This window comes from Apteryx mantelli, chromosome 2 (assembly GCF_036417845.1).
Source record: "Apteryx mantelli isolate bAptMan1 chromosome 2, bAptMan1.hap1, whole genome shotgun sequence".
Lineage (NCBI taxonomy): Eukaryota > Metazoa > Chordata > Aves > Apterygiformes > Apterygidae > Apteryx > Apteryx mantelli.
Window position 1 is genome coordinate 170,159,412 of NC_089979.1, and position 25,993 is coordinate 170,185,404.

Genomic DNA, 25,993 nt, shown 5'->3' on the forward strand with positions numbered 1-25,993 from the left:
GTAGCAAACTTGCTACGTGCCCACTCCTCCACCCCCTTGTCCAAGAGAAGATGCTCAAAAGAGAAGAGAGTCCAGAGGAAACCACTGTGTAGACATGCCCAGTTAGAGGAGGAGGAGCAATTCAAGACAGGTATGAGTGACTGGAGCTTACCAGCATCTCCACCTTTTTCTCTTTTTAAAAAAACAAACAAAAAAACCCCCCAAACCCCATAACAACAAACCCCACAAAAACACATTTTCTGTGTGTGCTCCACTGGAAGTCTTTTGGGTTCCAAGTTCCCTCCATGCTGGTTTTGCTCCTTTCCATTCTCCTAATTCTTAGACCAGAGAGGACAGACGCTGCTTGGAAGCAGAACCGAGGACTCGTAGATACTTGCCTCTGTGAAACACATGCTCCAAGTGTGCTGTATTTGCAAGGATTGTATGTGTAGGGTGTAGACTGGCTGTTTTCCATCTGCATAGAGTGAGGTCGTAAGGTCCTGTTGCCCATGCCTTTTGTGGCTGGCAGCGCGTGGTGTTGGAACGGACTCTGTGGCGGGGTCCTGTTACTTGTCCGTTTGTAAGTAGAGACTGAAACTGAGGCTTGGACAATATACGGTAAAGAACTGGCCCATTTTTGAATGGGGCGACATCTAGAGAAAAGCTCTGGGTATCTGTACCATGCTATTGAGAGGAAGATAAGGATCAAAATTGCAATTGGAAAATACTTGTCATCATGAGAATAGCTGTATTCATAACTTGAGTTTCTGAATGTTTGCTTGCTTTGTTTGATGGTCTCCAACTGCGAGGCACCATTGTTTGCAGAGAATGACATGGGGAGCGCAGAGAGGTGAGCATAAAGCAGCAAGTCGGGCAAGGTCTTGAAAGAAATGGACCAGCACTTGCAGAAAGGGCTGTGGTCTGGGGATGGTGGCAAGGAGAGGCAGCCTTGCAAAGTGCCAGAGTGGACTTAGTTGTAGCAAAGCTGCCTGTGGCTGGTCAACCGCCCATCAGCTAGAGACAGAGGAGAGAGTCCGGAAGTGGAAGTGAGCTGAGACAGTCCTATGAAAGGTTGGCCCAAGTCAGCTGGGAAGGAGGATGAGTTCAGCTTGGGACAGACCAGAAGAGCAGAGGTGTTACGGGAGTAACTTTAGGGGTTAGTGGAGGTGCAAAACCAGGGTGTCACAGGAGGACAAGGAGCCCTGAGACTCAGCTGGCTCAGCTCCGATGCTGGTTAAATGCTGTGTCTTGTCAGAGCAGGTGGTGTGAGTACTCAATGCCCTGCTCCTTTCTGATTTCCAGGTGGAATGTAGACTGTTTAGCTCAGTCCTGTAAAGCCCCAAATTGTCTAGTTTTTCCCAGCTTGGTGGGGAGACTTTTTCTGCTGTCACCTTCTTTGACTTCCCACCCATGTAACAGCAAAATGCCAAAGATGATTGGTAGAAAAATTATACTGAGGAAGGATTGAGCTAGAAGGGAATACCTGTCACAAGAGTGATCTTCATGAGGGAAACTGAATTCTTGCTGAGATGTCGGGATATCATGGAAGGTCAGAAATCCTGGCTGAGGTTTGGAGGGTATCTTGATTTTTTTCTTCTTCTTTTTTTGGTAAGGATTCAAGGGGATTTTTTTTGCATGCGTGTATGTTAGTCAAAGTGGGAAATCTTTGATTTTGTAGCTCAGAGAATGGTAGGGAATTTTGCAACTCACACATGTGGCTTTGGATTTTATGGTCTAAGCAAGGTGGCAACAAATGTGAATGCCTGAATGCTGGGGTGAGCACTGTGTTGGAGCAAAAATGCTTAGTTCTGACTTTGAGGCATAGAAAGACAACTAGAGAGCTAAGCTTTTAGTGGCAGAGGGGGAAAAAGCTCCTTCTCACTTAAAATGTTTGAGTTCAACAGTGCTCCCAGCTCTGGGAGGGGCAGAACTAAAGTTGGTGGGCACTCTTCAAATAGTTTCCTCCGAAGGACTTTGGGTTACTGCGGGGGCACGTCAGTGGCATCTGTACCCCCCCCCCCAAAAAAAAAAGGGCAGTTGATTCTTCGGTGGCCAACTCTTGCTCCAAATTTTAAGTCCTAATTGCTCACCATGAAATTCTAGGAGTTTTCCAGGACTTTTGGCTTGCTATATCTCAAGTAGCAATTAGCTGTTGTGTATTGGGGAGGGAGTATGTTAAATCAAGTTAGGAAAGCTCCTTTGCAGTGTGAGTGTGTGATGGTGGGGGAGAGAGATCAGTTGAAGTTTGGATACAAGAAACAAAAATATAGGCCTGGTGTGCAGTATAAATCAGTCTGGCTCCTTGAGTTGGAGTCATTAGTTTAGGTATGGCAGTGAAGAGGATTAGTATGTGAGTTCTCAACTTTTTTCAAAAACATCTTTGTCTTTGTTAGAAAAAAAGAAATGGTGGAAAGAGAAGAAAAAGGGTTGGAAGAAGTAGCAATACTGCAGAGAAAACACTCATGTAAAAAGTGGAAATGAAATCAATTGGGGCTTTGTACAGATATACCAAAGATAAATCTCCCGGCAGAGAAGGAAGCGCCGGGATAGGAATGCAATATTTCAGCAGGCCTGTCATTCCAGGCGGGTATAGCAGAGGCGTTTCCTTGCAGGAAAGCAGCTCACCTTGGCTCGCGTCTCTGGAGGCACTTGCAAAGGAAACTCCTAATCATGTCAAAAATGAGAAGGTGCTTGCAGGTCTATGCAGGCGCCTTAATTCTGCCTCATCCCCCTCAAATTCTCATCAGGAAAATCCCCAGTTAAATAAGAGAAAATACGAGAATGGACAAGAAGGAATGAGCTGATGAGGCAATAAAAACTCTTGACTTCCCAGATTAGCTGAAAACAGGACCTATCTGAAATTGCCTCTCTGGAAGGGCAATAAATCTATGTTAATACGGGTCCAACTTGGCTTTGCAGCTATCAGTGCGAGTTGTGCAGTGGCAGGGGCTGTGTTTGGGATCCCTCTCAAGCCTGGCTGAGGTCTGAACCTCAGAAGAGCAGAGCAATTGGCAAGGCAGGGCGAGAAGTTCATGACCAAGGCAGCTGAATGCTACCTGTAGCGCTCGGGCAAACCAGATAGGTCTCACTGTTTACAACTGGTGATAATAAACCTTCTGGTTCCCTGGCTTCTGACTAGTAAGGGACTGAACTGGAAGGAAATTTGGACAGAGAAGAATGGAGCTGATGTTGGAAACCTCTCTCCTGTGTCAATAACCTCCTCCAAAGGAAGAGGACTTGGGGGAACACCTACTCAAGATTAAATGTAGTCAGTTTGGCTGCTGCTGCTGATTACTGTTGATGCTAACTAAATGCCTGGAGGTCCCAGTCCAGGCAAGGGTTCCTCTGAGCTAGGTGGTAAGACACTGAGCAAACAAGTCCTTCCTGAAGTCTGGACAGTGCAAGCATGCCCTCCGGGAGCAGAAGTCAGGTGAGGTGCCCAGAGGAAGATTAGGACAGAGTTTGAAGTAGAAACCAAGAGCAAAAACCAGTCTCTTGACTTTGTCAGATTGCTCTCACAGAAGCCAGAGTTAATTTCCACAGAGTTAAAGCTTCCTGGGTTGTGTGAAATGAGCTGTTTGGTTTCTCTCCAGCTTCCTAGTGAACAAACACACCTTCGTCCATGCTCAGCCCTCTCGATCCAAAATACAATTACACAGGATGCTGGCTGGCAGTTTAATCGTAACAGTCATGAATTGGGTGAATGTAATAAAATATATATATATATATATATACATTAAAATAACCAGCTTTCCACCCCCCCATCCCGAAAGATTTCCAGATTCCTTGGACGGAACAGCTCGGTCTTTGTGAGGAGCAGAGAAAGCATCCGACTCTGACACCGTTGCCTTACAGGACCTCGCTTGGCAAAGGTTGCATAAAAGGGCTTTATGGGATTATAAAGGTGCCATGCAGTGGCAGCTCCACGGCAGCATTTCAGGTGGGGGCACGGTCACCCCCTGCCTCTGCGTGCGCTTGCTTATTGCTGGTGCTGCGCTTTGAAAAGTGCCACCTCGCCCCTGTTTGCCGGGACTGCTGGGAATATGTGTGCAAGGCCTGAGGCCACTGTGTGGGTTCCCCCTACTGAAATGGGCACAGATCCAGCGCGGGGGGAGAGACAACATGTGTGTGCTTACATACTGCGCCTTGCAATCGTGGAACTTTTTGCCCGGAAGAGCTACGTTGCTTGGTGGCTGGGAAAAGCCCCTTTACACCCTCCTCTAAATTTATTCCCCCTTCTCCTGTTCTGGAGACACTCTTATTTGCTCCAGTCTGATTCAGACCGGCTTGGAAGCCAGTGAAATCAATCTGAACATTAAGCCAGGCAGTGATGGACGAGTCTCTGTTCATCACGTGTGTTGCACAGCCTGTTTCTCACCAGCTTGGATTTCCATTTCCCCTTCTTCTGGGATGGGTGAGGACTGGGGAGAGTGCACTCCTTAGTGTAGAGCTGGGCCAGGAAATGGGCTGGGAGGAGATGAAAAAGGTGGGTTTTGGCCTCCCCTCCAAGACATTGTGGTTGTATCTTGTCCTTGCGCCCTTTCTCAGGAAGGGGTAAATGAGAGTTGCACCGGCCCAGCAGTCATGGTTCACCTTGGTTGTTACCTGCGCGTCCCCATTGTCAGATCTGTCAAACTTTTGCACGGAGCAGTTAAAATGGACATTGGCAATTAGTCCATTTGATGCTTCAATTTTCTATTGTTTCTCAGGATTTTCCAGCTGCTAATCCTAAGTAGCTCCTGGAGGCCTGTGTCCTCTGGCTTGGTGGAGCACTGTGAATCCCACTTCCTACGTTCTCCCTACACCAAGCTCTTTATTTTGTTTTTACTTTTTAAGAAGTGACTCTCCTTGGGCTCCAGTTTGGGGATGCATGGCATTGGGCTGTGCTATCAGCAAGTTTTGTAAGACTCTGGTGTGGGGAACTGTCTCTTTGAGGTGTCTCAAAGCCAAGCGTGTAAGGTGGGAGGGTGGGGAAGGCATTCAGAATCGCAGATTGCTTTGCAGAAGTCTTGGCCGTAGGATCGATTTCTGTATCCCTTCTCACTCTAATAGCTGTCTGCCACATGATACTTGGAGCTTGTATTTTCTCAAACATTAAGCTGAACAGTACAAGCTCAGTCAGAAAGGTAAATTGGGAGAGTGGGAGCTGTAGAAAATGCTTTTATGCCTCCCTCTCCTTTGCCAACTGGGGATATCTCTTGCACCAACTGTGGAAGCTTGCAGGAATGAACCTTCAGGGCAAATGTATTGATGAAGGCCAAGATTGACAGGCCTGGAGATTTTGTTACAGGTCTTTGCTACTGTGAAGCTTGGACCAGGCCATCTTTCTCATAAACAAGTCTACTCAGAGCTCCACTTAACTAGGCCACCAAGGGCCAGGTGATGTCCTGTCTCCTTGGGGAACAGTTGAGCTGGGGTTTGCACTCATATTCCAATCCAAACGGAGTGAAAATGTGTAAGGGTTAAATTTCATCAGTGCTTCAGACAAAGGTTGCCGTTTGGCTTTTTGGGTGGTTTTATCTTTTTTTGGAAGCAGAATTTTCTGAAAACTTTCTTTTGAAAATTTACACTAGTTACTAGTTTTTCATGTTTCTCACAAATCACTTTTTTTGACTCTTCATTTTTTCCCGTTGCAGTTTTTTTCTTGAAATCCTAATACTTTTGAAAGTAACACTTCCCTGCCCATCTCCCTGTTCTCCTAAAACAACAACACTAGCTATTCCCCCCCCCCCCTTTAGACATTTGATGTTAAATTGCCTCATTAAATCATTACTAATGATTGTCATCTGTACTGGATGTTGCTGGCTGTGGCTCTGGTCAGGATTTGGTGCCTATTGTGCAAAGAAGTTTGGGAGTTAAAACACACTAGCCTGGGGGACTGTGTGCCTGGCAGGATGCATCCCACTGAGTTGGAGAGAAATCCTCGTTAAAAACAGAAACAACAGCCCACTGTTCTTGCAGGGCAGGTGGAGTTTTTAAGGGTTTCCAGGATCATCCTGCCCTTAGCCAAGGGCGTGAGCATGTGCTCCCCTCTTGTGCCCACTGCCCTGCATCTCCTGCAACGGAGGCCAAGGTTGAGCCTGGCCCCGCGCTTGCTGTTTGCATCCGTCTGTGCAGGGCTGCAATGTTCCAGCGTGTTTCGAATTCTGGCTTTAGTAATTCTTCCTTTTTGGCTGGGGAAACGTGTCTTCAGGTCCCTCGAAACCCTACATAGTGATTCCCATTGACTGCGTGGACTGGCACCTGGCCGGAAGAGGGCAGAGCCAGGAGAGCGGGGCGCGGGCAGCTCGGCCAACAAACCGCTCATGAGTCCAGCAGATGTTCCTGCAGCGTCTCTGCTCCCCGGGGCTGATGCCAGCCTGGTCCTCTTCCAGCAGCTCGTCACTTGACACCGGGAACAGTACGCTGGCTTCTTTTGTTGCACATTGTACGAGTCAAGGACCTTGTGCTCGGAGGAGGCAGGGGAGGGGAGAAGGCAACAGGACACGTATTTCTTCAAGGCGTTCTTCGTTTTCAAGCTCGTTGCCCCGCGTTAAAAGCTTTTGGCAGCATCGCTTCTCAAAGTGTATCCTGCTCGCAAGCCTGATGCTGTGGCTTGCTAGGTTTTATGTAAGGATTTCTCCTGCTCTTCTGCTGAGGGCAGAGTGGCTGTACGTGTTTTTCAGAGGGATGGATCACCCTCCCTCCCTTCCCAAGCCTGTTCTGGCTCTGCTTGCTGTGCTAAACTGTTTTTTTTCTGTGCACAAGAGAGCAGCTGTAGTGCTGTTGTCTTTTTGCTAGCTTCCTGAGTTTATGCATTTTAGGTACCTTCTGTTAGTTCTTCTGTATTTCTGTATTAAATGGCCTGTCTGGCGGCAACAGGATTTCACAGAAGTGGAGACTGAAGGTTTAGCGTCTGAACAAGCTCTGTGAGAGCTAGTAGAGAGAATAAACCCAAATACTGCTTCTCACCCTTCTCCTCTTCCTCCCGCACTGCGGAGAAAGCCTCTCTGTAGCTTCCATCCTCCCCCAGGCATCAGTAAATCCACATAGCTTAGCCGGGGCAGACCAATTCCTGACACAGCTCCCCTTTCTGCCTGCTTTTCTCCCTCCTCATGTCTGTGCCCCTCCGTTCCTCCTGCAGGCTGACTGGGAACGAACCCCTGACCATCCTCCCTCTGACCTCGGAAATGGAGGAAGCTGCCGTCAAAGCCCACTACAAAGTCTGTGACCGCCTGAAGCTGGAGAAGAAGCAGCGTAGGATGTGCCGGCGGGACCCTGGCGTGGCCGAGACCCTCATGGAGGCAATCAGCATGAGCGCGCTGGAGTGCCAGTACCAGTTTCGTTTCGAGCGCTGGAATTGCACCCTGGAGGGCCGCTACCGGGCCAGCCTGCTGAAGAGAGGTGAGCAGGATGGGGAGCTGCACCTGCGCCTGCCGCAGCTCCCCGGTCACCCCGGGGTCCTTCTCGGGGTCACTGGTGCCTCTGGCACCTGTGGGCTTCTCGGGGGCTTTGCGGATAAAGTTTTTGTCCTGATGCATCCTTTGCCAGTGGTGGGTGGTCATCTCTCCAGAGGTCCAAAAAGAGTTTTTGGAGGGTGGTGGGGAGGCGAAGACGAAGCTGAGGTCAGCTCATCTGTGACAGTGGAAAGCGGTTGCCCTCATGGCCACGGAGGCTCTACGTAGCTGTAATTGATTTGCTTATACTGGTGAGGCAACTGCTTTCTGCTTCCTGTTGCTGGCCACAGCCTTGGAGGCTGGAGGTGGTTGCTTGTGTGTCTACTGCCAGGAGCTACAGTTGCTCCTCACTTCTGCTGGGACTCGAGCCGTTGCTGGAGGGGAAGGGGTGGACTTCTCTCCTTCCTTTATTAAAAGGTCTACAGGCAGGGTATGCCGATCTTTCACGAAAGAAATAAGAAAAAATGCTTTGTTAAGGGAATTGAGACAAAATGGGCTGTTCCATGCTGACCTGCTGATGGTGTCAAGGGGAGTCCTCCTGTAACGCAGCGTGAAAACTGCAGATGTTTCCTTGTGGCCTGTTATTGCTCAACCTGGGGAGAAGCTCCATGGATGGGTAATTCCCACACCCCTTCCTGGCAGATCGGATAGAGATGACCAGAAGCTGAAAGGGCATATTTGAGGAACAGGCGGTGTTTTTTGTCTCCTTCCTGTGCACAGGCTTGTATAGTTGAGTTTCCTGCATCTTCCCGACAAAATATGGTTTCTGTTTCTGCGCTGAAGATAATGATGCAGGAGGCTCATTTCACAGATAGGTTGCCTGGACCTTGAGGGCTTTGGGGACTTCCAGAACGTCCTGCAGTCAGTGATGGAGCTGGGCCTAGAAACCAGGGGTCTGACTTGCCCAGAGATGAGAGCAGAGGTTTGCAGCGCTTCCTCCCTTGCTAATAAGTGAGAATGAGTCATTCAGAAGTGTTGGGGCTTAACTAATGCACTGTCACTGCCTGCAGTGGAAACAAGGAAAGTCCTTATGAAACCCAAGAGATCCAGGCTGAGCTGCAAGACGTTTAAAAATATCTCTGCATGCCAGAGGAGTCCCTGGATTAGTGGAGCCTTGGGAAACCCAAGCACTTTCTCATGCTGACACCTGGAGGCCACAGCTTGTTCCTTCAGACGCGCCTGCCCCCCGTGGGCAGCCTTCAGCAAGTGACATGGGTATTTTAAAGCAGCCTGAAGTTAAGCTGCCTTAAAAAACTAGTGAGAAGCCCCCCTTGTCAAGACCCCGTGTAATAAATGGTGGCTCTGGGGGCTGCAAGACTGTCTGCCGTCTCATTCTTCCATGTTTTATGCCCCTGCAGTATCTCTCCTCTCCGCTGATGCTGTAAATCCTTCAGATGTTGTTTCTGCAGCATAACACACTGCCCTGTAAATCTTTCTCCTTCGCTCCAGGAGCTGCTGGTTCCTGGTTCAGCATTGCAGCAAGTGATACCCTAGGGCAAAGGCGTACATGTATAACCTACTAAGACACAGCTATTCAAATATGTCAGCGTGGGCTTGTTTTTTCTCCTCCGGGGCTTTTGCACTGTTTTAAGGAGACCAAAGAATCCTCTCTTTTAAACAAAACATTTCTCCTTCTGTTGTTATACTTGGTCACCAGCACTGCCTGGCTGTTGGTTCGTAACTTGGGCTGATGTGGCCCGTTTCTTAAAATAACGGGGGATTGTTTAAGGGACTTGTTATCCTCTTTGGATACTCGCGAACAATTTTGGAAATGGCTGAAACTGGATAGCTGTGGATGGCAGGCTGTCGATGCGCTGGAGGTTAGAATGCCTGCATTGATTTAAAGCTCATTATCTTGTTACAAAATATCTTGGTGCAATCAAATAGTGCGCTGCAGAGATGGCTTTAAATCTGGCCAGAGCCAAATGTCACATGGACTTGCTTGGAAGCCGCCTGAGCTGCCTGAGGGCGAGATGATACCTGTGCTGGTGGGCACTGGGAATTTGTGAGGCTTTGAACGACGGAGAACGGGAAGAATATATCCGAAGCTGATGGGAGGATTGAGAGGGGAGAGTCTGGCAAATGAACTGTTCCTCCTGGCTTTGTGTCGAACCAGGTGTGTGTTGTGGCTGCTGGGCACTGACTTTTCTTGGAAATTTCTCACCCTCTCTGGATTCAGGGATTCAAATAGGAGGCTTCCAAGCAGGTTGCAGGTCTGTGATACCTATTAAACTGGGCTGAGGCCTGGCTGTTTGCCGCCAGTTGTGGTGTCTCAAACCAGAGGAGACTTTGCACACCCTAATGCATCGGGAGCGTTCTGTTGTCATGCTGGTACCTCTCTATTTCATGGCACAAGTAGCAGCAGTGAAGAGAGGCCAGCTCTCCAACCTGGGAGTGAGAGGTATGGGAGCATCTCTTTAGCGAAGGCATCCCTCTGGCAGGCATGTCGTCAGTCTGACCCAGGGCATGACCTAGACACATTGAATCAGCCTACAAAAGATGAAAGCCGTTAAAGGTGTTTTCTAGCCAGGGATCTTTGGTGGTTCTCATATCCATGAGTTTTTGTTGTGTGAATTAAATAAAGAATTCCCCACTGCCCAGTGAGAGAGCTTTTGACATCAAGGATCTTTCTGAAGTGCCAGAGCACATGGTCTAACTTCAGGGAGAAAACGAACAGAAAACAAAAACAAATCTGTTTTCTCAACCCTGACGACTTTCTACTGTGTCCCCAGTGAGTGTGGAGTTGACCCTGATTTAGCCTTCCTTCCAGAGAGGGAAAGGTGCTATTCTTTTCCAGATGAGCGGCAGAATGGTTGGACAATTCCTACCATGACCTGGTTTGAGTCAGCCCCATTGGGAGGACCAAGCCTTAGTCTCCTGGACTGAATTTTTGTCCTCCGTCTGCTGAAGTACAGCATCATGCGCCTGGGAGTGCTTTGGGAAGGCATGCTCTGGGGACAAGCCAGGGTAGCGCCCCATGAGCTCGCTTGGACTACCATGAACCTCCCAAGGAACAGTTCCAAAAATGACCTGGCAGTGTCTCTGCATGTCCTTGGTTGACACACCAGCTTGCAGATAAATCCACTACTGTCACCATCCACTTGTGTTATTTCGGAGTGGGGGATTTCTTGAGCCGGATCCAAAGCTGTTCTGGAATTCCATCTCAAATATGCAATCATTTACAGCTTCCATAGCTGGAGAATGAGGAGCTATAAATGCTGGCATGTTTGCTTTTTATTTCAGACTTTTATAATTTGGACTGAAATCGTGGGTTTCTCTGGGCCTTGGTTTACCTACCGCAGGGAGGCAGATGCTGTCATGACCCTGCAGGTGAGCATGGAGGTGTAATGAAAGGGTTATGTATAAAAGATTTGGTGTATAAAAGATTAGCGTAAACTGCTTTTTGAGGCAATTTGGGTGAGATGCTTCACTGGGCGACAGGCTGGTTGCTGTGGCTTTTGTTAACAATTTTGTTCAACAGGAGCAGGACCTGGTGATTTTTCTGGGGAGAGGGAGTAACAAGAAGCCCTCACGGTTTCTATCCTGACCCTGTGACTGGAAGTCTGTGCTGGCTTCTTCCTATCATTGGTGTCCCCTTGGTTAGGAGTGTGGCTCTATGATGATGATGGTACCTCTGTGGCCTGTCTGGCTTTTGCTCACCTCTTTCTGTTTTCAGGCAGAGACAGCGTGTTGGGTGACAACTACAGGGCTGGCCAGGTTTCTCTTGTATTTTTGAATTCTGGCTTGTGCCACCTCTCTCCTGCATTCCTGCTAAGGAAGGGCTTTCCTGATGTTGTGCTCTCCACTGTGTCCTCCCTGCCATCAGTGATGATGTGCATAGGGCTTGGCGTGCTTTGACATTTGCTCAAACCTTCTCATTATGGGGTTTGCCTCAATTTCTACACTTTTTTCCTTTTTTTTTTTTTTTTTTTTAATTCTTGCTCTGGCTGCAAATAAAGCCATCTCCTTCTCTCTCCCCCAGGTTTTAAGGAGACAGCCTTCCTGTACGCCATTTCCTCAGCGGGGCTGACTCACGCCATGGCCAAGGCGTGCAGCGCAGGGCGCATGGAGCGCTGCACGTGCGACGAGGCCCCTGACCTGGAGAACCGGGAGGCCTGGCAGTGGGGCGGGTGCGGCGACAACCTGAAATACAGCAACAAGTTCGTCAAGGAGTTTCTGGGGAGGAAGCCCAACAAGGACCTGCGAGCCAGGGTGGACTTTCACAATAACCTCGTGGGCATGAAGGTGAGTCACAGGCTGGTCTGCAGAGAAGGGAGCCGTGGGTCTGTCTGGGGGACTTCACGCTGTTGTAGGTTTTGCAAGCTTGGGTGTGGAAATGGGAGCGTCGGATGCAAAACGCGTGGAGCGATCCTTCTGGTGCACAGGTGAAGGCTCAGCAAGGTGACTGCCCCATTTTGGTCAATATGCTTCAAGAAACGTGCAAAGCCATGGGAAAGACTGGAGGGAGAGATGTAAGAATGTGTCCAAGTCTAGAAAACGTGAACTGGGAGGAAAGTTTACTGGCTTTCCAAGGAGAGGAGAAGGGGAACACAATAACCGCCTTACAGTGCAAAGGGAAGGAAAGACTGGTTGTCTGGGCCTGTGTGAGTCAGGACAAGGAGGAAGCGATGAGGTTAAAGGATGCCTTTATAGCAGTAGTTTGGTAGAGGTAGGGAGTGTAGAGCATCCATAGCCGGGTTTCTTTAAAAGTGACTGGACAAACATCTGGCAGGGAGCTTGGACAGAGCTATTCCTCTCAGGCCCCAAAGTCCCTTCAGCCTATTCCTTTCATGCTGTGACTCTGCCTTCCACCTCCCTCGAGCTGGGTTTGCAGCTGACAGTGCTGGGGTATGGTAATCCCTCTTTTTTTTTTTTTTCCCTTCCCATCCCTATGCACTTTGAGTGCTTTCTGCTCTCTACCCCAAGTTCCTCCCCATGAGGCTTTATTCTCCTGCCTGGGGGCCTTCCCCAAGAGTGATGTAAAGGGCAAAGTGTTTGCAATTGCTGGGCCATCCGAGCAAGGGAAGGGGAGATTGAGGAGGGGAAGGGGCTTTCCACCTTCTCCCATAATTTTCTTGGCTGTACCTAGCCTAGAGTTGCTCGAACACGAAAATCCCTCAGATTGGCCAGCACAGGTGCCTAGGATCAGTATTTCATTGCACCACCATTGAAGGGGGGACATACTGTAAGGCTATAAATAGCCTTTAAGCCTTGTTATTGTCCGTGTGATTGGACAGAGGGCTGGGGCTGGGATGGGGACCTGGGTCTCCAGTTTCCCAGGCGAATGCTGCCCAGCCAGTTGTGCATTCTAGGAATCGCCACCCCAGCTCAGTTGTTCATGTGCGTATGCATAAAATGTCATTCCTTGCAGCAGAGCTAGGGCATTGGAGAATGCCACCAGTGAGTGTTGGCCAGCAAAAAGTCTCCCCCTCTCCCCACCACCAGATGCTCCTAGACAGCGCTGAGATCAGGATTAGAAATATCCTGGATTTAGCTGGTGTCTGACTTTGGCTGACAGCTTTCCTGCCTCTGGATTAAAAGGCTCAGCGCCTGTGAACTCTGTTGCAGCTCTTTGGCAATGCTTGCGTGTGAAACGGGCTCTGCAGGGTGATGAAATGTTTTTTTATCCTTATGGTCGGTTTTTCCTGAGGGCCTATCCTAGCTCTTTGGAGTTGGTCGTGTCACAAATGAAACTAAAAATGGTGAAGGCTGACTTTGGAGGCTATGGTTAAATGCTGGAGAGAGCTGTGACGTGTCCTCGGCTCTCCTTTTCCAGAGTCAAGTAATACAGCCTTGTCAAAAGCCACAAGGCTGTTGCTTCAGATGCCATTGTCATGTTCTTGTGACTCTTATGAATATCTCCCCTCCAGTAGTTTTGGGGCTAAAAACATGCCCAAGGAATTTAGCCTAATTCCCAGGGCTCTCCACCCCATTAATTGAAGGCGGGATGGTCATATTGCTGAAACCAGCCTTGGATTTTGGTTAGATGTGCTCCTTTGTCAGCCCTGATCTGCACTATCTATGTGACTTTGAGCTAAATGAACTCCAAGGAGGAGTTGGAGGGAATACATCTCCCCTTCTGCCTGTCCTGATCCAGCTGAGAGTTGTTGGGGGAAGGGAGGGGGGAATGTCAGAGACTCTTGCATCTTCTGCTTCCACTTTAATTGGCACAGTCAGTCCCCAGCCATTAGCAGTGGCTTCTAAGTCCTAGTGTAATATCTGCAGCTAAACAGCTGAGTAACAGTTGTGACGGCCGTCCAGACACCGAGACCCTCATGGCAATCCAAGTCAAAGGCCATTGCTGCAGGTCAGTGATCCGGTGTTCCTATTTTCGTCCACTCACGCTGCGTCTGTTGAGTTTGTATTGCTGTCTGACAGCTTTTCCTTGCCCCTTTGCAGCAGCGGTTGAAATGATTTCTCTGCTTATGCTCCTAAAATAATTACACTTTAGCGTGGTCTAAAGGCAAGGCAAGCAGCTTACCAGATTCACAGCAGTGCTGTGAAACCAGGCAGAGAACAAGAAAATTGCATCTTAAGAAAGAAGCTTTTAGGAAGGTGGTGGGTAGTAATCAGGAGAACATAAGTCTATATAATCCAGGATACATGGACCTAAACTCTTGCCACAATATGGTGCTGTAGAGATGACTGGAGATGTCTGGGTCCAAGATGAGGATTAGAGCCCTTGCTGTTATACCCAGGCTGGCTTTGTGACGGCAAGGTCAAAGTGTGCAATGCTTGCTTCAGGTATCAAAATGCTGAGACTGATTTAAAGCCTGAGCATTAAATTTCTTAAGTGTGGTTGATGGGTTGTCTCTAATATTGCTTACATGTGGGTGTAGATTAAGGTCAGGTTTAAACTGTTTGCTTTCTTCCTGTCCCCCTCTCTACACACACCTCCAGTGCAGCCTTGGTGGAGGGTGAGAGTTGCCTGACAGGCAATATTTAGATTCCCCAGCTGAGCCTACTGATATTTTCCTTGATGATGGCAGTGGGTTAAATATGAAACTCTTGACATGACATCTTCTCCTTTTCTTTCTCCAAAAAACCTGTCCATCCACTAATTGTTGCCTTATAGACTTTCCAACCATTGAGTATCAGGAGACGCTAACCTAGTGGCTATAATGGGCTAAACCCACTTTGGACTAACCCAGTTTGTTTATAACTAGTTTGTCCTGGATTTAATGTGAATCAAAGTGGATATGGAATGAGCACAGGTAACCTTGCCCGATTCCAAAATGGCATGAATCAATTTTGAAATGGAGCGCTCGTTAAAGAGCGGTGATGCTCTTACGGCCTCCAAGGTGTTAAATGTTCCTGTGAGCTACAAAAGGATGATTACTGCCATTTTGAGCAGGAGCTGAGGCACAGAGAGACTTTCCCAAGGTTATGCAGCAAGCCTATGATGGAGCAGGAGACTGAAGCCAGCTCTTCTGAATTCCTGCTTGTCACCCACTGTGTCTTTCTTCTAACCAAACCACAGATTTAAATCATTAGCTATGCCATACAGGCAGGCCCCAAAATCTTTGCTGCACTACAGACTGCTTTGGATTGGTCTGGGAATGGACAAGGAGACTTTCTTTTCCAGCACTTTGCTACGGGAACTTGTTGTGGTGTCTGCCTGTGTTGGTGTAGGTACTGGGTATGTATGGATGTACTTGTGTTTGGGGGGTAGGGGAATATCTATTAAAGATATAGCATGAGCTTGGTGGTCTTTCTCTGATTCTTAGCAACATATAATCCTTCCTGTCTAATTACTCCTAACCATAGCAAAATGTATAAAGAGGCCCTTGAGACCCAGCAAAAAAAGGACCTGTGTTTAATTGACTGATTTGGCAACCAACTATTCCCTTCTGGTCAACACGGCAATTTCTCCATGGTGTCACACTAGCAAACAATCTGTGTATTTCTGGGAGAGTGACATTATCCTATCCCACCTAGTTTTAGTGTCTCTTGGTAGACATTCTCATTTAATTATTTTACTTCTGTTTTTTTACAACCTTGATGGGTTGACTGTAATTTTGCTGCAACCAATGAAATAATCACCGAACATGTTGTGCCCGTGATGGCTCACAAAGTTATATGATATGACCTCAATCGCTAATGAAAGGGCGAGCTTGTCTAGCGTGAGGATGAGGTAATTAGACCAGGACTTCTCCAGCCTTCTCTTTATTGAAAAGTAGGAGCTCTGAATAGGCCACTTATTAAAAAAGCAATTTCCCTTCCTTTGCCAAATCTACTCTAGCTCATTCAGCTATTCTTTCGGAGGGGGTTTGGGTGGAGAGTGTATGTGTGTTGGGGGGAGTTTGTGTGTATGTGTCAAGGGAATTGGGGGTGGTGGTGAGAGAAGTCAACTGTATTAAAGCTCAGTTGCCAGCAATGAAGTTTCTTGGTTGTATTAAATGAAGCACAGGCAGCCTTGCTAAGGCTCTCCTCTTCTCTATATCCTCCCCCCTTTTTCCCCCCCATGTACACACAAGTGCAGCCCTCTTTTGTAACCCATTAATGAAAAGTCGGAATATTAGAGCACTCAATTAGTTCCACTGGGCTTGAGTAAGTGATGTTTTAATTAAATTTGCCCAGTTTCTCAGCAAAGTATCATTAAACATGACTTTGCAACTCCCTCTCCGGAGCGTTGCTAAGTTTCTTAATCCCAGGAGTGCTGACCTCTTCCAGAGGTATGTCTGGTCAAGCATGTCTTACAGATTCAAGGGGCACTATTAAAGGGGGCTGCTATTACCCAAGGAAAAAAAAAACTGTCGTGTTCTCATTCCCCTTTTTCCTTTGTCCTTCCAGATGGAGGGACACAAACCTTTGCCTTCAGGACCCTGAAGTCAAGGTTATAAACCACAGTCTCTTTGAGAGCCAAGGGTGTTTAGTGGAAAACTATAGGAGGATAGAAATAGAGAACCAGAGAATTTCCACTGAAAAGTCTCTCTTTAGGCAATATCTCCCTTTGAAACTCTTTCCCTTTATGGGGCTTCCTGAAATATTTTCACACAGCATCAACCCGAGTATTTTGGTCTATGTGGACTATGTGCACGTTTCCAAAGGATCCTCCTCACACTTGTTGCTGTAGGGTTCAAATCTAGACCTGTCCTGAGACATATTATATCCACATCTCTGAAACCATAGAGGATGCTCCGAAGAGGTTAGCAGGAGGTGCATAACCTCTTCCCTACTGTTGGATTGCTTGTTTTGGAAGTCCATGCAAGGAATGGCTCTTCCCTTAGGCAGTGCTGGGAGGGATATCAAGGGCTGAGCATGCCTTCTGCTCTGGAGGCAGACTCTCCATATCAGGTAGATGTTTGTCCAGCTATCATCTGTCTGAGGAACTTCATGAGGTATCACGTAACATGTTATCAGAGCGCACCACTCTCTTCGTTGCTGTATCTCCATTTTGCAGATGGAAATTGAGACCTAGAAAGATTAAGTGACTTGCTAAAGGTCACACACAAGTCTGGCAAAGCAGAGACCTGCACCCTGGACTCCTCTTGCAGAAACAGTGTTTCCAAGCATTGCCCATCCTGTCTCCTACCATTCCCACTAGCAAACATGATTACAGTCTCCAGAGCTTGTGGAGCAGGTACCGTAAGTGCTAATCTGTTTTTTAGCACCCTCAAAAAGAGTTTAATTGCTTTTTTCATAAGACAAATCCATATTAACCTAATAATATAGTTGGTGCATGAAAAAAAGCAGGTGACAAAATGCACCCTGTATGTAGTTTCCCTAGGGATGCATTTGTTGCATGAAATCTAGCATCATTTTACTAAGATGCAAATCAAACCTAGCAAATACTGGCCTCTGTGAGGCTAGCTCCTGACTTTGCATATAGAGGTCGGCTTGTAGGGCGACCGCTAGTATTAATTGCTCCAGGTTATGACAGGTAGGAATGCACAAGCGTGCTCTCTGGAAATCTCCCCCCACCCCTCTTCTTTCAGGTTGAGATTGGCTCAGCCAGAGTCTAAGGCCTGGAAATCAAAACTCTAAAAAAAGGTGTTTGGTGTGTCCCATAAGGAATTGGACTTAGTTGTTTATGTAGAGCTTTTTCAGCATGTGAAGCATGTTAGAAATACTGAAGGGAAAATGAATTACATTTAAAGTTCTCGAGTTAAAGTAGGGTTATGTTATTCTATGCTGCTTAAGTGCTCATTTTTTTTAACTCATATTTTTCACTAAAATACTGTAAAAGAAGGAAGGGTAAAGGAAATGAGAAGCTCTTCTGAAAAATAAGTTTGAAAACAAGCTCAAAATAAGGGCTTTTTTAATTAAAAAAAAAAAGAAAAGAAATCCTAACAGTCTGTGGAATTTTCATACATAAAACCAATGGCAATGGCCAGTGTTAAGGGACAAGTCTGGCCTTGTAGTGGTTTGGGTACTTAGAAGAAATTGGGACTGTGGCTCTTGTCCAAACAAACATTAATATTTGAGCTGAGAGAATAGCCAAGTATATTTAAATTAAAGGAGTTCTACGTGTATAGAGAATGGAAGAGTTTTGATTTTTTTTAAAAAGAAACATCTCAAAGTCCTGTCTGAAGTAAGGCTCGGCGAGGGCGTGCTTTTTCCTGGATGAGCTAACTCTAAGAAGTTCATCTGCTCCCTGTTCTCCCCCAAACCATGGCAAATGGTTTGAAGCTTTGGAGCCGCAGACCAGCCATGACGACAGCGAAAACGATAACCGAGGAATTCCCACGGCTGCGTGGCCGCTTCAGACTGCTGCTGCCCAGACAAGAGTTGTCTGAAAACCACCGCCAGAGCCCCGTGACCCAGCTGGGAATGAATGGCAATCTGTCCTCAGCGTTTCAGCTAAAACACTGAGAAATTGTGTGTTGCAGCATGTCTGAGACTGATCATTACGGGGGCACTTAGTCTGAGCTTCGTAGCAAACCATTGTTGTGAGGAAGGATTACATGTTGCATAGCAATGCTCTGCTGTGATCCCTTTTCCCTATGGCTCTTACAAAGCCGTTTGGTCAGGCGGTCCCGCAGTACTATCTAATTTCCTCTTCGCAGCCGGCACCAATAAAGAAGGTTCAGTGTTGCTGTATCATAATTGTTTTCCTCATTGTGCTTTTGTCAGGATTTGGTATTCTCAGAACAAGATCAACGGGGATTTTTGTTTGCGAGACAAAAGAACTAATTTGTTCATAGAGTTTTATTTCCCTCCCAAACTGCTGTCCTATTTGTAACAGGGCTAGACTAGCTAGGATGCTCAGGTGAGAGTGGGAAGATAATATTTCAGTGTGTGATTCTATGCATGTCCCACTGGTTGACTTTGTTCAACTTTAGTTTCATGGTAAAGCTCTCTGCAGCAAATAACACTATAAGGATTCAAATGCACAGCTGTGTTATTGCTCCTTTCTGAGTTAACACATATCAGCCGAGTCGCAGTAGCTGCGACTGCACTGGTGGTGTTTAGGCCCCAGCAGGAAACGTGCTGTGCTTTGGATTTAAGCTAATATGTTTTCTTTCATGTCTGTAACATCTATGCCATGGTAAATGATATTTAGACACCTGAATCCTGCTCTGAGGGTAGGATTCAACCCACAGGTTAAGATACCTAAATTTAGGCATAGATGAAATGTTTAGTAATACGCGGTGATGCTGTGTTTGTGTGCAAGAGGTTGAAGTCCATGTAGGATATAAACAGATCAGGCTCTGAACTGTGATGTGCCTCAAAAAGAAAACGAGTTACCTACTGAGCTTGAAATGATATGCTTGTGTTAAAGTCCTCTCCTGCCTTGTACACGCTAGAGCTCTTTGGCAATAAGGGCTAAGCTATTCTAGCCTGGAAGTCCTTCCAGCGTCGGAAGCGTGACCTAGATATTTACCCAGTTGTCCTGGGGCCCGGCCAGAAGACGTTTCTGCAACACTGCTCTAAGCAACCTGCTGACCTTTCACTGGGCTAAGTCTTGCTGTGCTTCCTGGAAGAGGATGGATTAAGAGTCTCTGACAGGACCCTGCAACAAGAGGAGGAAGGTCTTTATGGAGGGTGGGGAAAGCTGGGGAAAACAGAAGGGCTTTGCAGGGGTTCGCAGGGCTCCAGAGCACTTAGGGGCCAGTAGGCAGCATTTCTCCATATTTTCTTGAGCAGCTGCCTTGTGACAGCAGCAGCAAGGGAAGTTTCTCTGGGATTTTCACTAGAGTTGCTATGTAGCGTTCTTGAGTCTATCCTGGCCCTTCACAGAAAAGATCTGTGGGGCAGCTGGGATGCATCGTACTTGCGCAGAGGCCACGTGAAAATCCACAATCTGCATTTCATGAACTGGTGTGTTTGTGAAAATTGGGACAATGGAAACTCTTTATGCCTTGGCCCACCGCTATGTGATGTCTGAGCTCTTGTAGCCTCTGGTCAATGTGGAGGTGGAAGCAGGGCAGGTAAAAACGGACTAGGATTCATTAGAGGCTTTGTTCATTGCCATTTAGGCCCAGACAAGGAGAGTGGGATTCATCTACCTAAATGTAGTCATCTAGCACCATTTGAGATACTCTGGCAGTTAGGGCACAGTATGTAGGAGACACCTTTACGCTCCTGGAGAGGCAGCTAGGGGCATGGTGCAATATGTTACAGCAGCTAAAAATGATGCTAGATGCTGATATTTAGACACCTGAATCCTGCCCTGAGGGTAGGATTCAACCCACAGGTTAAGATACCTAAATTTAGGTGCCTCCATGTGAGCAGGGTCCCTAGGCTCCTGTTAGTCTGTGGAGATGGAGTCAGCACATTGGTAGGTCCTGGAGAGCTGCTTAGCTGAGCCAGTACAGGTGTCTGCTTCAGTGTGAGCTGAATCTCTCCAGGATCCTAGAACAGTCTTGGCTCTGCTGAGTCAGATGGGAGTTTAGAGGTGTTTCTCAAAAGCAGGCACTTGCATTCAGATGTCTGACTTGGTGAGCTCAACCCTGGCTGGAGGGTGTGATTCAGGTGCCTAAACCTACATGTCTGTTGCTGCTTGAAGGTCTCCTGCCACCTATAAGCTGCCAATCCATTAGGACCTGGGTTTCCAACACTTACTGTGTTGTATATACCAGCCCCATATGGATGTCTGGGATATGCTAGACCTGCAATGTCAACTCCTGCACTGAGCTCCGGAGAGGTGGCTCCTGACAAGGAACAGCCATGTGTTCAGGTTCCCTTTCCCCATTTCATGGCTGTGCCTTGTTCAGCTGGCTCTAAATCTAGTCAAGCCTGTGCACAGGAGCACGTGTACCAGCTGAGTCTGTTCTCTTTGGTTATTTGCTTTCCCGTCTCCCGTACAATGGCGGTTGTCTCCTTCTCTGGGTGGAGCAGATGTAAATGGGTTGGGGGAGATGGAAGGGTTGAGAAAAGCCTGAACGGATGAATGACTGCAGTGTGCTGCCCTTCTGCAAGTATCTCAGCAATTTTTGCCCAGTTTGCTGATGGTCTGGGCGTGAAATCAGGTATAGGAGCTTTGTTTCACATGAACCCAGCTCTTGAACCAGCGTAATGGGACTTCACATGAGGGAGAGTATGGGTGATTTTTTTTTTTTTTCCTCTTGGTGTTGAAATGTGTTCTGTACGCTCCTGTCTAATATTGTGGGATTTCTTGCAGAGTTGGCTAGACGCTTTGGCACGCAAAGCATGACAGCCCCTAACCAAGCCGGCCCAGCTGAGTACTATAAGCAGTAACACATCTCTCTCTGTAACCCATCACTTGTTTGAATGCTACTGTGTATTATTGGATTGCATTTGAAAAGGTCTTGGCTGTCACAGGAATGAAGTGTGACCATTGGCTAGGCTTTGCTGAAGGCTGTATTATGCATAGTGTCTTTCTAAAAATGTCTCTGTAATGTCAGGATTGGGCCAGACCCCAATTCCGAGTCCATGACCTATTGCACATTTGCACATGGTGCTCAGTGGGACTCATGCCGCCAAGTAATGAAGAACTGGACGGTCAGGAAATGGACTGCAGCCAGTCCTCTGCCATCATGAGGCCATAACATAGGCAGATGCCATAATGGGCAGAGAGGGGGAGATTTTTTTCTTTTTTAGATATTATAGATGCCCACAGGAAGGGCACTCTTTAGTGCTACCTTGACAGGAGGCAGCTCTATAAAACAGACTCTGTTCTGACTTGCTATTTTAAGGGCTGGTTATAGGTTACCCATTTAAAGTCAAAATGTAAACTGTTTTGGGGGAAGGGGAGGAGGGAGAACTGGAACTATAAATATCTGTTTATAACCTGTGGGCAAGATGCAGATTATCTGTGACCATCCAAATAACGTGTCTGCTCTCATGTTGCCCGCAGAGGAGTCCCAGGAGTAAACCTATCTCTGGAGAAGGTGGGGGAGAACGTTCAGATGCCTTTTATGAAGAGATGGACATGCTTTTGTGTTGTGAAGCATTGTTATTGCAGCCTGGTTTGAAAAGGACAGGATCCTTTACTAGCATCAGTCAGTTTATGAACATGGGGTCCTTTATAGCATCTGGGGAACTGGTACCATCTTTGTCTCCGAGATGAATAACTCTTCTCTCTCTGCTTTATTCTCTTCCCTTTTTGATATTGCTTTTACTTTCTATGTTGCTTTTTCTGCTGAAGATAACCTTCTCTTTCTGTTCCCTCCATTTCCTGTGTGAACACAGTGGTTCCACTGGCCCTGCTCTTCCTTTTGTATTTTTGCTTTGTCCTGATGCATGGTCAGGAGGGAGCTATCCTCATAGAAGGGACATCAAGGTCTGGAAGTCTCCCTGTATGGGAGCTTATGCTTTGGGAATAAATCAAACACACGCTTTTTTCTGATATCATGAACAAGATACTTGCTTCCTTTGGGGATCGGTGAGATGGGCCCTATTTCTAGTAACAGTACCCACTTCAAGAGTGTTTGAATTTTAAAATTGAAAAAGAATTAGAAAAGGATTTTAAGGTAAGCCTTGCTCTTGATAGTTGTAGTGAACAGCTATAAGCAGGGATAATGTTTAACACCAGCGTCCTGGCCTGGAGGGGTCAGAATCCACTCCAGTTTCCAATGGTTTGAATGCCTTTCCGTTGTTCCCCATCTTGAGTTTGAAGACCTTGGTCATAAGTGCTCAGCTTTTTTATGGAAAGGAGAAGGGGAGAATCAAACATTTCCATCCTAATTGAAAATATCTTATAGAAGGTTCTGCAAATATAATATATAAGTTATGCTGGACTGGGATTCAAACCCTGCAGCCTGTTCCTCCATGGATGGTGGCTTGTGTAGATAATGTTTGGACACAGCAACCACCCAAATGCCTATGTGATGCTGTTCCCCTTCATCCTTTTCCCAGAAGCCCTGCACAGCATTTACCTAAGTGGCTCTTCTACCTGCTGGGTTCTGCTCTGTGTAAATGACCTGTGGCCTTGCTCTCTGGTCAAATCTTGCCTTTGGATGGGCAAGAGCAGCTCACCCTGAGGCACAGCTGAAGCGTCAAGGCAAAGGTTGAGGTTCTTCATCCTGACATGGAGCATCTCCTGTTTGCTCATGATGGGGCAGATGGTGGGATAGACCCACTTCAGCACAGTGGGCCTGGTCTTTTGGCCAGAATTGAGAATTTAAATTGCCCTTTATTTTCCCGTGGGGTGACTGCCCCATATCCTAACTTTGAGTGAAGACTGAGGACTCTGCTTCCCCCAGTCCCTCCCACACCCGTCAGCCCTGTTGTTGTCCCCAGGGGCTGCTGCCTGACAGGCTGCAAGGACTGAACCCGGTGGGATGGATTCTTCTCTCAGTAATGCCAGCCTAGTTTTCAAGTTTTTTTCCCTCGAAACTCTCTGTGTAAGAAGCCAGATTCCCATCCAAGCTGCCTACAGCTGGTGCCACAGGCAGAGTAAATCCTGGGGGCTGCATTAAAGCACCTGGAATTAATGAACCCTTCACACCAGGGTCTGTTTTCCATTTCTTCATGTCTTAATTTTTCAGAGAAAGGGAGGGCATAGAGGAGACTGAGAAAGCTTTGGGTTTCAGAGTGCACGAAAAAGTGCTTCATTAAACATGCTTTTGGCCAGTGAGCAATGGCACTCTTTGTTTTTAAGAGCACGTGCAGCCTTCCCCATTGCTGTCAGAAAAAATTTAGCAGCTCCTTTTGAACACACTGCCACACTCCAGAAGAGGATCCTGAGCAAGGTTTGGGGATGTGGAAGCCACTTGGATGCTTTTAGAGCTGTTGGTTTTGGTGGTGATGATTCAAGCATGTGCTGTTGCTCTCGAGGGCTCTATACGTTTCAGCTACATGAAGGTTTCTCCTCAGTCACAAAGTGAACGGGATGGGATGCCTATGCCTAGTCTTGATGCATGGAAACAGCACAAAAACCATGTTTCCACTGAGCCTGTGCTGCTAATTCGAAGCTATGTGTGTTTAAGGTAGACTCCTGTGTGTTGTGGTGTGGAAAACATTCCTGTGGTCCATGTTTGTGTTCTGAAGCACGTATCACCACTGGTGTGTTTGTGTGTGTTACAGTAGTGCTCTCTCACTTCTCTCTGTTAAACCAGTATTTTGGAACATAGCAATTATGTTTTCATCATCTGCTTGGTGCTTTAGGGATCGGCAGAGTTTTAAATATGCCACCAACACACAGGGAAATAGCTTGTAAAGCAACAGAACTGTTGGACATTGGCTAACCCAAGCATCATGCAAGGAGATGAGTGAGTGTTTTGCAGACTGCTGGTGGCATGTGGGAAAAGGCATTAGGAAAAGAAAACTTAATTGTCTAAGAATTTTAGCTGTGTACCAGCTGGAGGTACAAATTGAAATCCTATAACAAAAGATCACATCTCATCTGCCCTGGTGAAGGCTTCAATACCTTTTCCTCTCAAAGGTGGAGGTTTAAGGTGGATTAATATTGGTGATGTAGGTAAGTGAGGTAGGCTTGAATTCCATTCGCTTTTGTTGTATCTTATCTCCTTATTCTTATTAAAATATGCATAGGTATTAAAATTTGTATTACATAATCGCTTAGCTGCATCACAGGTTCAAAACTCTGAGTAGATGAGTGCCGACTTTGCAGGCCAATACCAGCAGCCTTTGAACACTGTACTAGTATCATTAACTAGCCAAGTAATGCAATATTCTGGCAGGTAAGTGTCATATTTCTGGAAACTGGGACTCTTCTTCTAAAACAAATGCTTCCTTTAGTGTGCGCTTGCTGCCCTCTTCCAACAGATAGGTTTATGTTGTTATTGCCTTTGGGTTCCAGGAGTGTCTTCTAGCAAACGGGCTTTTTGCTCCGTGCCTTAATTTCTTCTCCCATAACTGATTTTCTTTTGGGGCTGTGTGTGTTCGCAGGTCATCAAAGCTGGAGTGGAGACAACCTGTAAATGCCACGGTGTATCTGGATCCTGCACTGTCCGAACCTGCTGGAGGCAGCTCTCTCCATTCCACGAAATAGGGAAGCAGCTGAAGCAGAAATACGAGACATCGCTCAAAGTGGGCAGCACTACCAACGAGGCCACGGGGGAAGGAGACATCTCCCCACCCAAGAAGTCCATCCCTGGTCACAGTGATCAAATCCCAAGGACTACGGATCTCGTCTATATTGACGATTCCCCGAGCTTCTGTCTGATGAGCAGATACTCGCCTGGGACTTCGGGAAGGAAATGTTACAAAGACAAGAACTGCGACAGCATCTGCTGTGGACGAGGGCACAATACGCAGAGCCGGGTGGTCACCCGTCCGTGCCAGTGCCAGGTTCGCTGGTGTTGCTATGTGGAATGCAAGCAATGCACCCAGAGAGAAGAGGTTTATACCTGCAAAGACTAACGCGTCTTCTGTCTGATGGCTACCCTCAGTGATGGGCAATCGCGATCTATGAGAACTACATATGGAGACAAACAGGGTTTGACTGACCTTCTGGGATCTGAAAGCTATGTTGAGACATAAGCACTTTGTAGGGTACAGGTGACCCAGCTGTGTTGCTGTTTTTTGTTTTTTGTTTGTTTTTTTTCCCTGTAGACTGAATTTTAATGAGGTCCAACCATGTGGAAGTAAGTGCCTGTCACACTGGGGTTAGACGCCAGTTGACCTTCACCTTAGTCATCCATGCAGTTTGACGGATCATTTATCCATGGAACATCTTGATCGTTTCACCAATACTCCATGGACTCCTGGGCTAACATATTCTCTTCGGAATAAACAACTGTGTGACCTATACTACTTTATTCCTGAAGCTTCCCTGACTGCCTAGAGAGCTGAGCAGATACGAAAAAAAGACCTTTCTGCTTTGAATGTGGTGGTAGAGGAAGTGGTCATTTTTTCCTTCTGAAACTGGAGATAGGTGTGTGGGGTAAGCAGAATCAGCTCTGATTGTTCCTCTAGTGGAATTTCTGCACATCCAGCAAACAAGGCTCTGACAAAGAGACCCGCTTGGAGGGTAAGCTTTTTAATGACAGCTCTGTATCCACGTGCTCTGATCACCAAAGTAGCTCCAAAAATGTTGGGTCCACCATGTTGCAGATGGAAATTTATCCAAGAAAGAGGTTGGGAAGAGTATGAAACCAGACATGCCTGTCACCTTCAGTCCAATCTCTCTCTTTTTTTTTTTTAAACATTTTCTTCAAATGCAGTTTCTTTAGCACTATCACTGTCTTAATCTTTATTTTTTAAAG

At 47.0% G+C, this 25,993-nt stretch overlaps 1 protein-coding gene across 1 annotated transcript in view; it reads left to right on the plus strand.

Annotated features, from left to right (window-relative positions):
• WNT9A (Wnt family member 9A) overlaps window positions 1–25,148 on the plus strand; it is a 55,543-nt gene extending 30,395 nt beyond the window's left edge. Inside the window, exons 2-4 of the mRNA XM_067292552.1 lie at window positions 7,103–7,362; window positions 11,398–11,660; window positions 24,675–25,148. Coding sequence (XP_067148653.1) covers window positions 7,103–7,362; window positions 11,398–11,660; window positions 24,675–25,148 — 997 coding nt within the window. The remainder of the gene's footprint in view (window positions 1–7,102; window positions 7,363–11,397; window positions 11,661–24,674) is intronic.
• Window positions 25,149–25,993: the final 845 nt, after the last annotated feature.